The following is a 12,083-nucleotide window of genomic DNA, read 5'->3' as shown; positions in this document are numbered from 1 at the left end:
AATTAATAATAAATTATCTTTGTGCTACTAAAATTTAAATTTGATTATGTTATCGGCTGAATTCCACACATGTTTTTTTAAGTTTACAATATCATTCATACCCTAATCGGGGTTTTAATAATATTTTATGTTTTTTTTTTTTTTTTTCATTCTTGAGTAGGTACTAATGGCTCCCGCGTCCGTAGTCATCACTACTCATTCAGTTTCTTATTCGGAGGTCATCGTCAAAATTCTGCATTAATCATTAATTGGTAAGGACTTTAATAAAGTATTGAAAAATCTGATCATTCATTAAGATTTCACAATACCAATTATCTGAAATTATACAAATAAGCAGCTTTTTCAAATGTATCTCATTTAATACACGTATTACATTCGCAGCATCACCTAATCTCAGACACTCGATAAAATCCACACTCTCAGGGAAACTTATCTCGCGCTATAACTACGGTCGCTTGTCATTTTCCTGATAAGAGCTCGGGATGCGATGGCCTCGGATAACGTTATCACTCTATTTGCCGCTAGTATTATTTCAGCCGCTATGATTAACGTAGCGATCGTCGTGGGAGCGGCTAGCAATCTCGGCTACCAAGTATTAAAGAAGCTAACCAAAGTTTACAATGGAAAGATATACTTCACGGCCGAAGACGAGTCCACCGGGTACAACATTCACGACGTCTTGAAAAAAAACAACGCAAATCTGGAATACTTCAAAGTTGACTTCGCGTACACGAAAAGCATTATAAAGTTTAGACACCACATACAAGACCGAGATGAAAGGATTGAATTATTAATCAACATCACTGACTACGTTCCCACGGAGAGACATTTGTCGCATTTTGAAAAAGTGAGGAGGACACTAAGCGTTAACTTCTACGGATACATAAACTTTGGGAAACTGGTATATCCCTTGTTAACGGAAAACGCTAGAGTCGTCAACGTGTCGGGACCAGCCGGCCTTCTAACCACAGTTGAAAATGAAGTTATAAGAAAAAGAATTAGTAATCCAGAACTGACTGAAGATGAGCTAGTAGCGATCATTCAAGAATACGAAGAAGCTGCTAGAAAAGGTGTTGAAAAAACAGAAGGTTGGGGTACAAGTGTTACAGCTTTTAGCAAAGTTGCGCTAAGTGCTGTCACATTTCTTCAACATAGACAATGGTCTGATAAAGGTGTAGTGATCAACTGCGTGAATCCAGGCAACGTCACTAGTCGCGAAGATAGGAAATCTACTAAAGTGTTCGAGGAAGGCGCCAAGGCGATATTATATTTGGCCTTGGAGGCGCCTTTGACTCTGAAAGGGAATTTTGTGTGGAGCAACTACAATGTGATAGAATGGAACAGTGACCCATTTGTAGAAGTTACTACTGTGTAGATCAGTTTCATATTTTATTTATTTTTAAGATACGAGTATTTATTTAGTGGTTAGTGTATAGAAATTAATTGGAAATAAATATGATGATGAAACTATCTGTATTGAAGGGGTAAGCTGAAACCGTAAGTTTAACACAGATGACGTTTTGCTCCCAAGCTTGATTTTCCATAGTTCACGGTAGAAACGATTGATTAGATTTACGGGAGATTCATTGAATAATAATGATTGAGTTACTTTAATGAATATGTATACCTCGTAACTGTTAGGCGGGTCACGTGAATTTTTTGACCTTTGTTTCTTAATCCGAAGGTGTAAATATTTCAAAAAATTCCGTGAAGTTTTGGTTACTTTGTCTCTATGAGATGAAAAATTAAATTTTATGTTTTTGAAATTGTGTTTTATTTTTGATAGTACTTTCAAAAGAAGATTGTATGGGCACCTTCTAGACAGGCACGATCCACCTTTAGGACTGCATCATCACCTACTATTTGGAGTGATTATAGTCAAGCGCAAGCGCAAGTTAAATTAATATATCTTTGCGTAAAAAAAAAAACTTTTTATATCCTTATATAAGAAAAAATACCAAGTGCAAGTCAGACTCGCGCATCGAGGGTTCTGTACAGCAGTCGTATTTTTTCGACATTTTGCATGATAAACCAAATACAATTGTGCATACAAATAAATAAAAATCTGTTTAAAAATGTACAGGTAAAGCCTTTTCATAATATGATACCACGATTGGTATATAAATATTACTTTGAAAGTTGAAAATATCAAATTTGTTCATGAACACCTTTTAATTATTTTTTTGTAACGGTTTTTGGATTTTTCCCCTTACGTGTGCTATGAGACCTACTTATCTGCAAAATTTCATGATTCTAGGTCAACGGGAAGTGCCGTATAGGTTTCTCGATAAACACGACGAACACACTGACCGACAGACATACAACGTGATCGACAAACGAATAAGAGATCCTTTCTTCCTTTTGAGGTACGAAACCCTAAAAATATTGATGAGTATAGGTACCACCCCGAAAAGACATACTCGTAGATAAAGAAAATAAATCTGAGCCAGAACCGGAAGTACCTACTTCAACCTGAGCCGACTCCACCATCTCCATTGCCTCCTCGGCCCAAAAAGAAGGGAAAGAAAGATAAAATCCATATTTGGTAGACGATACTCACACGATGTCACAGAGGCAGAAATCTATCCCAGCTCTCAAACATACGACCGAATGTGAAATAAACATAATGCGATTCCGATTCCATGTGCCAGATGTGATTTCGACAAAATTCCATATATTTCGCGCGAGAAAAATGTCCCAGTTCTGTGGACTATTTGATGGAAGTATAACTGTTTTTGTGTGAAGAAATGATCAATCATCATCATCATCATTATGATCAGCCCACCCGGCCCATTAGTACTGAGCACAGATCTAATCTCAGAACAAGAAGGGCCGAGACGACAGCCCGTCACGCTGGCCAAGTGTGGGTTGGCAGACTTCACACACCTTTGAGAACATCACAGAGAACTCTCAGGCATGCAGGTTTCCTCATTGATGTTTTCCTTCATAGTTAAAACAAGTATTAATTGCTTATAACGCACATATCTATATCCTACCTGCCTATATTTTGTTGTGATTTGTATGTGTTTTTTCTGTACTAATTTTGTGGTATGCAATAAAAGTATATTCATTCATATCTCCAAAAAGTTAGAGGTGCGTGCGCGGGATTGAACCACCCACCGAGGAGGAGTTTTATAGTCTTTTAATCACGTGATAAATAATTAATTATTGTTGCCTTATTAAGTACCTACCTACATTCACAAATAAATATATATATTATTCTTAATATTATCAACCATTTATCAAAAAGTGAATCATGCATTATATCTCAGTGGCACACAAAAATATTGAGGAATGTCTACTACCTGTTTTATCTCACATATTATTTTATAATCTTATCTCTAATTGTATAAAAGTAAGCGCCATCAAATGTCTACAATAAATAAAATTATTTCTGAGCCTCGTGTATTTAAAAGTAAAAAAGTATGCTATTGGCATACTGTAAGATTCCTCAAGAATAAACGAAAATCTCTGGCTCAATCAAATTAAAAAAAACAGGCCAAGTGCAAGTTGGATTCGCGCACTCAGGGTTCCGTACTCGGGTACTTTTTCCAACATTTTGCACGATAAATCAAAATCAAATACATAAAAATAAGTAAAAATCTGTTTTAGGATGTACAGGTAAAGCCCTTTTATATGATACCCCACTTGGTATAGTTATATTATCTTATTTTGAAAATAGAAAAACATTTTAATTTTTTTTAATGATGATTTATTCCTTTCACGGTTTTTAGATTTATTCCTCTACTTGTGCTATAAGACCTATCTACCTACCAAATTTCATGATTCTAGGTCAACGGGAAGTACCCTATAGGTTTCTTGACAGACAAACAGGCAGACAGACAACAAAGTGATCCTATAAGGGTTCCGTTTTTCCTTTAACCCTACCCTAAAAAATAACCCTAAAAAATGTTTTAAAATAGATATTTAAATAATCCTTTTCCTCGCAACTTCATCCACCTGGATTTAGGACTTTTTTTAAATTCGATTTAGAATTTTTAAACAGACTTTTTACTATTCAAACCGCAAACCATTCAGTTCACGGAAAACCGTTTAGGTTCATTAGGCATTAATTGGATTCGGGTGAAACAAAATATATTTGTTTAGCAAAACCATAATCTAGTGTTCCGGGCATGATATATTATTTGTTATCGAATTATCTCTTAATTTATAACTGATCCGATTATCATAATGTTGCCGGGGAATTATACTGAAAGAATAATAAGCTGATCATGTTACTACTGCTAGTTTGTGGAGTGGCGACAGTATACAATACCTGTCATTACTAGTTGACCCGCCCGGTTTCTTTCGGTTTGGACTTTGAAAATAGGGAATCTAGCTTTATAGAGAGAACCTACAAGCAAAACTTAAGTTTCTAGACCCTGAGAGGTTTGAGAAGTACCTACATAGTCAGTTTCTCCTTTTATATTGTGAAAACTCTTTGATTTTCCGGGATAAAAAACAGCCTATTTATATATAGCCCCACGTCTTGAACTATATGCATGTATAAAATCACGTCTCGTTTAGCTAGGCGTGTCGATTATTCTGGTTCTCCTACGGATCTCCACATTCCTGATTTGATCAAGTACCTATATGCCTTCAGAAAAATCAGAACAATTGTCTAAAGGAAAACTACCTAAAGCTTAGACCAAACCCTTGGGCTAATTTTCCGCCAGAGATGTGTGTGATACCCACCAATCATTTTTAATAGCCATGCTAATCGTGATTAATACTCCCCTTTCCCCTCCAATTAAGCGTAAAACTTGTGCCAGGCTCTTGATTGAAAACATCTTGATTTGTTGAGCATTGATGGAAACGGATTCAATTGACGGGAGCTACGCTACGGATGGGAGCTACGGATGCGCGAGTGGTGTAGCCCCGTGCTCTCTCTACCATCTATGCATCGCTTAGCTCGAATCATATATTTACCTCCCACACCTACCATACCTTGCAGCGGCGCATCTTCACTGCACATCGTACCCGCTCCGCTATACATTAGCATTAGACGAAACGGTCACGTAGTTTAGTAGCTTAGCTTTAACCTCCTCACAGCGTAGCTCCTCATAGCACATATCTGGTGGAAAACCACAAAAAGAATGGTGTCAATTCCGAGGCCACTGTCCACCTTCGACGGCGAGAGATTTCGTGGACTGTATGGATGTTAATTTCGAATTTGGAAGGTGTCCACGCGGGTCAAAGGGCACATGAAGGATACAAGGACTCGTGCACTAACCTCGTCAGTCTGAAGGCAGGAACAAGCACGCACAAGCACTCGCAGTCCCTCGCACAGGCACAATTCACTTCACGGGACACTCCAGGGGCGTATCTCAGACGAACAGCGGCGATCGCATATCCACCATCTTGGGTTGAATGAACACGAGGACGCGACTCAATTGTCGTACGTGCGTCTCGCGGAGCGTGCATGACATACTGGCGTCATAAAGACGCGAACATCGTGGCGTTGCAGTTAACACCACGAAGATAGGCGAAAGTGCACGAAGGGAAATGGAGGGTAGTTTGGAAATAAATGTGAAACACCTTATCACATTATGTTAACCAATAAATAGCCAATAGGTGGCGCCACCATTCCCCCGCCCTTAAAGGGTTGCCTTTAATAGAAATACTACTACTTGAATAGCGGACTGCTTTCAGCAAGCAGTAGAAATTGTATGTATAAATGAGCGATATATCACACATAAATATATGCTAAATATACATAGCGGTAATATTAAATTTATCAATAGAAATCATGAAATATTAATTAATTATCCTTACCTAATCTAACCTAAACTAAAGTAAAAGAACGGCTCAACGATTAGGTAAGAACTGCCAAACGTAGGAAAGTCTTCCTAGCCGGCCTAATGGACGCTATATGAGCAACGCCGACTTTAGAACGATGGACCCTGTCTACAACACCTGTCCATCGCTTCTTAATGCATTGGGCAATCTTTTTTATAAAAGAACGGCGAAAATTAAATTTTATGATTAAGCTTTCCCAACATTCAACGCAACGTTGGGAAGCAGGAGGTTGTAACTTGTATGAAATATGAATTTCAGTCGACTTCTCCTTAAAGCGCGAGCGATAATTTTTAAATAAAAAATTAAAAGGTTTATAGCGATACGAACGAGTTGCTTTAGCGTTACGAAGACTGCTCGTATTCTTACCCGCAACTATTCCAACGTGAACGGCGCGAGTAGTCAGATAGATAAAATTATATGAGAGAAAATATTTACGCCTACGAGTGCCGCGACATTTTATTGGTGTACGGGTTACATGGTCTGCGTAATTGCAGCTTGTCTGCATAAAACCCTTGAGAGCGCGCGAGTCTTTACTGCTCGGCAGATCAACTTCTAGAAGAGAAGAATGCGGCTTTAATTTAACGCGCGTATTATAATTATTTTTGACGCGAGTTAATATTAAACGTCGGTCGGTTAACATTTGGAACCTAGGTCTGAGAGCAGACAAAATAAGTTCTAGTTCGGTGCGTAAATATATTCTATGCTTAGACGCTAGCTTATCCGACAGAAGTTTCTGTTCTGGTATTTCAGAAACAGAGATACCATCCAGTTCCTCAATTGGCAGCTGGGATGGTGCGAGCAATGCTCGCGGAGGCTCATGGAGCGACACGGAATGGTTAGCTGAACTGCTAAGCGCACCGGCATCATCGGCGACGACCTGTAACTTGGTCGCGCTAGATTTGCCCTCGCGAATGACGTCATGATGCGTGGATAAATAAGTAGGTATACGCGAACGATCAGACTCAAAGCGAGGTGACAGAGGAGTGTAATTATTCCGTAAGTACTCGCGATAAACCTCATTATAAGCCAGCCTCAGCTGGGAGTAGGCTTTAGGTTTACGCTGTAGACACAACAGGTGTTCGTAAGGAGGTTTAGAAGAATTACCAATCGTAAATATATTTTTGCGGAAAGGTATTGCAATTGAATGACTATCACCGACGGAAACTCGTGCAGTGATAGTGCTAGATAATCTTTCGCATTCATGGCCAACGGAACCTTGAACGGACGTGCAGGTAAGCTCCTGAAGATTATTTAGATTGCCAGTAGCGGAAGTCGATGAACTACGCACTAAGGCAAGGCAGGCAGTCGTAGTTGACTGAACACTAGTAGGCTTCAGTGCAGGCGCCGAGCCCATGAGAACATAGCCGAATACGGTATGTATAGCCGAGGGCTCGGAAGGCTTTCCGAGTACGACGCCTGGAAGCAATAAATGCGGATACAGTGAAGACCCTATTAACATGTCAATAGGGCTTGGACTCGCGAACGCATTGTCGGCGAGGTGTAAGTTACTTAAATGCGCGAGCGCATCTTTATCGATAAGCGACGAAGGCAAGTTCTCTGTTATATGATCTACGACCAGTGCTGAAATATCGAATTTAATGTTCGTATTATACTTAGAATGTAATTGCACGGACACCGACTTACTTATAGGTTTTTCTGAGCCACCGAAACCCTTAACAATTGTGTGTAGGGTATCGTTTTGGTGAACATTCAAGCGCGTACAGCAATCAGCTGAAATAAAGTTAGCTTCAGCCGCGGTATCTAACAAACAACGTAATAGATGCGAGTTTCCCTCACTATCGTAGACTATCACTTGAGCCGTCGCGAGCAAAACCGAAGTAGGCATATTACATTGCTCGCGAGGTGCCGATGAACTTTCATTGCACGATGTTTGCGACGCGGCAATGGATCTCGTACATAATACGACGCTCTCGTTCAAAGTTACCGTTGGACCGGTTCTAACGACCGCGGCCGAGCGCACGGGCTGTATGACGGCCGGCAGCGGCGCCTGCGCATCGCTCGACGCGGCGGGCGCGGTGCCTAGCGGCTCAGTGGTTACAGTGTCGGGCATGCCACTGGAGGTAGTGGGGTTCGAATCTGACGTAGTAATGTGGAGCCAGGTCGAGTGCCTTAGGTTACACTTTTTACAATTCATATTTGAATTGCAGCGCGAAACCTGATTGTGCTTATTGGAAAGACAATTTACGCACGCGTTATATTGTTTAACTAATTGGAAGCGTTCTTCTGGAGAAGCTTGCACAAATCGCGGGCATTTGAATAAATGTTGATGTGTTATATCATTACACAAACATTTAACAGCGGGTTTATTATTGTCAACCGTGGTTACAAAGGCTAGTTTTTGAGAAGAAGCATTTTTCTTATTAGCTGTGCTTCCACGATCGACAACCTTCTTTGTATCACTGCTCGGAGACGCTGGAGACAAGCGCTGCATTATTTTAGATTGATTCTTAATAAAATTAACTAAATCTTCGAAGGTAGGTATCGAAGACGAATCACCTAGCCGTTCGAAAGTACGTATAGAATCTGAATCTATTTTCTTAAGCGCGATATGTAAAACAATAAAATCTGTCAAATCAGGTAGCTTAAGATTTTTAAGGCCCCTATAGGCCGCCACAAACTTTTCTATAAATAAATCAAAGTTATCAGCAGAGGCACTTATAGATTTAAATTCTAACAACTGATCTAAATAAGTAGCAGCTATCATTCGTTTATCGTCATATTTGTCTATGAGAGTTTGCAACAACAAAGAATAATTCTCGGCGCAGGGTGTTATTCCTGAGCATGCGCTAAGCGCCTTCCCCGTCAGTTTACCGAGAAGATAATACATCCTCTCCGAATCAGTAAGAGTTGTATTATCGTGTATAGTCGATTTAAAATTGGCATAAAATAAAGGCCATGAAAGAATATCACCGTCAAATGACCTCAATTCGATAGGTGGCAAAGTTGGCTTATTTTTGCGTAACGACGCTTCTTTGCTTTGAGTTTGAGGGCTAATCTGCGAACTCACTAATTTAATATGACCATACAACTCGTCAAAGGAAATTAAGCAATAATATTGAGGTGTCGCATCAGGATCAATCGTTAATAAACGGTCATTATATTGATCTACAAGTTTTTGAAACTCAGTACGAAGCGTATCTAATGTGACAACCGAGCTAAGAAAACTTTCCTTTACATCCGCGTTTGTATGTACGTTTTTTGAAGAATCATAAATATTTTGGATTCTTTGGAAAATAACGTTTCGTTTAGCCTCTAACAATGTTAACTCCCTATCTTTTGGAATCGAGGAAGCGGTTCCTAAACCTTTATTCTTGTCCGCCATGTTTACACGAATAAAATAATTCAACGCGTAAACCGGGTTGATATCGCTTGTTAATGACTAAGCGGTAATGCAACGTCGCACGATCCGACCGTAAAGTATGTGGGTACCTAGGTCGGTTGCGACTTGCGAGACGAAATATTATGAATTTACGTATAATTTATTTAATAAATATGCAATATATTATTAAATACACAAATATATAATTATATATGTATGGGGGATGCCTACAACTCAATTATTGTGGCATAAATACGATATATGATCGTTGTAAATGCGTGACAAATATTATGCCACGCTTTATAAAATACATATATACGAAATGTAATATAAAATGGACTTATTAGGCAATTCTAATAAGAGCGGGTGCGTTTGTTAGGCCAAACTAGAGGGATGGATCAGCAATTTAGATCGCAGTCGCCACGTAGTTGACGAAACAAAGTTCGAAAGATCCGGCTTCGAACGGAACACAAGAAAGAATTCCGTGAAGTTTTGGTTACTTTGTCTCTATGAGATGAAAAATTAAATTTTATGTTTTTGAAATTGTGTTTTATTTTTGATAGTACTTTCAAAAGAAGATTGTATGGGCACCTTCTAGACAGGCACGATCCACCTTTAGGACTGCATCATCACCTACTATTTGGAGTGATTATAGTCAAGCGCAAGCGCAAGTTAAATTAATATATCTTTGCGTAAAAAAAAAAACTTTTTATATCCTTATATAAGAAAAAATACCAAGTGCAAGTCAGACTCGCGCATCGAGGGTTCTGTACAGCAGTCGTATTTTTTCGACATTTTGCATGATAAACCAAATACAATTGTGCATACAAATAAATAAAAATCTGTTTAAAAATGTACAGGTAAAGCCTTTTCATAATATGATACCACGATTGGTATATAAATATTACTTTGAAAGTTGAAAATATCAAATTTGTTCATGAACACCTTTTAATTATTTTTTTGTAACGGTTTTTGGATTTTTCCCCTTACGTGTGCTATGAGACCTACTTATCTGCAAAATTTCATGATTCTAGGTCAACGGGAAGTGCCGTATAGGTTTCTCGATAAACACGACGAACACACTGACCGACAGACATACAACGTGATCGACAAACGAATAAGAGATCCTTTCTTCCTTTTGAGGTACGAAACCCTAAAAATATTGATGAGTATAGGTACCACCCCGAAAAGACATACTCGTAGATAAAGAAAATAAATCTGAGCCAGAACCGGAAGTACCTACTTCAACCTGAGCCGACTCCACCATCTCCATTGCCTCCTCGGCCCAAAAAGAAGGGAAAGAAAGATAAAATCCATATTTGGTAGACGATACTCACACGATGTCACAGAGGCAGAAATCTATCCCAGCTCTCAAACATACGACCGAATGTGAAATAAACATAATGCGATTCCGATTCCATGTGCCAGATGTGATTTCGACAAAATTCCATATATTTCGCGCGAGAAAAATGTCCCAGTTCTGTGGACTATTTGATGGAAGTATAACTGTTTTTGTGTGAAGAAATGATCAATCATCATCATCATCATTATGATCAGCCCACCCGGCCCATTAGTACTGAGCACAGATCTAATCTCAGAACAAGAAGGGCCGAGACGACAGCCCGTCACGCTGGCCAAGTGTGGGTTGGCAGACTTCACACACCTTTGAGAACATCACAGAGAACTCTCAGGCATGCAGGTTTCCTCATTGATGTTTTCCTTCATAGTTAAAACAAGTATTAATTGCTTATAACGCACATATCTATATCCTACCTGCCTATATTTTGTTGTGATTTGTATGTGTTTTTTCTGTACTAATTTTGTGGTATGCAATAAAAGTATATTCATTCATATCTCCAAAAAGTTAGAGGTGCGTGCGCGGGATTGAACCACCCACCGAGGAGGAGTTTTATAGTCTTTTAATCACGTGATAAATAATTAATTATTGTTGCCTTATTAAGTACCTACCTACATTCACAAATAAATATATATATTATTCTTAATATTATCAACCATTTATCAAAAAGTGAATCATGCATTATATCTCAGTGGCACACAAAAATATTGAGGAATGTCTACTACCTGTTTTATCTCACATATTATTTTATAATCTTATCTCTAATTGTATAAAAGTAAGCGCCATCAAATGTCTACAATAAATAAAATTATTTCTGAGCCTCGTGTATTTAAAAGTAAAAAAGTATGCTATTGGCATACTGTAAGATTCCTCAAGAATAAACGAAAATCTCTGGCTCAATCAAATTAAAAAAAACAGGCCAAGTGCAAGTTGGATTCGCGCACTCAGGGTTCCGTACTCGGGTACTTTTTCCAACATTTTGCACGATAAATCAAAATCAAATACATAAAAATAAGTAAAAATCTGTTTTAGGATGTACAGGTAAAGCCCTTTTATATGATACCCCACTTGGTATAGTTATATTATCTTATTTTGAAAATAGAAAAACATTTTAATTTTTTTTAATGATGATTTATTCCTTTCACGGTTTTTAGATTTATTCCTCTACTTGTGCTATAAGACCTATCTACCTACCAAATTTCATGATTCTAGGTCAACGGGAAGTACCCTATAGGTTTCTTGACAGACAAACAGGCAGACAGACAACAAAGTGATCCTATAAGGGTTCCGTTTTTCCTTTAACCCTACCCTAAAAAATAACCCTAAAAAATGTTTTAAAATAGATATTTAAATAATCCTTTTCCTCGCAACTTCATCCACCTGGATTTAGGACTTTTTTTAAATTCGATTTAGAATTTTTAAACAGACTTTTTACTATTCAAACCGCAAACCATTCAGTTCACGGAAAACCGTTTAGGTTCATTAGGCATTAATTGGATTCGGGTGAAACAAAATATATTTGTTTAGCAAAACCATAATCTAGTGTTCCGGGCATGATATATTATTTGTTATCGAATTATCTCTTAA

The 12,083-nt window shown here is 38.4% G+C and overlaps 1 protein-coding gene across 1 annotated transcript; it reads left to right on the top strand.

Moving 5' to 3' along the window:
• The first annotated feature begins 479 nt into the window (after nucleotides 1–479).
• On the top strand, nucleotides 480–1,760 carry LOC123881068 (carbonyl reductase [NADPH] 1-like). The gene has a single exon (XM_045929633.1). The coding sequence runs from the start codon at nucleotides 488–490 to the stop codon at nucleotides 1,373–1,375; it is 888 nt and encodes a 295-aa protein (XP_045785589.1). The 5' UTR covers nucleotides 480–487; the 3' UTR covers nucleotides 1,376–1,760.
• Nucleotides 1,761–12,083: the final 10,323 nt, after the last annotated feature.

Source organism: Maniola jurtina, chromosome 3, assembly GCF_905333055.1.
Source record: "Maniola jurtina chromosome 3, ilManJurt1.1, whole genome shotgun sequence".
Taxonomy (NCBI): Eukaryota; Metazoa; Arthropoda; class Insecta; order Lepidoptera; family Nymphalidae; genus Maniola; species Maniola jurtina.
Note: the sequence above shows the minus strand (reverse complement) of the source record. Positions and strands in the feature narration are given on the sequence as shown.

What these genes read in the sequence shown, in the direction of transcription:
- LOC123881068 (XM_045929633.1), top strand. Translation starts at nt 488, where the DNA reads ATGGCCTCGGATAACGTTATCACTCTATTTGCCGCTAGTATTATTTCA.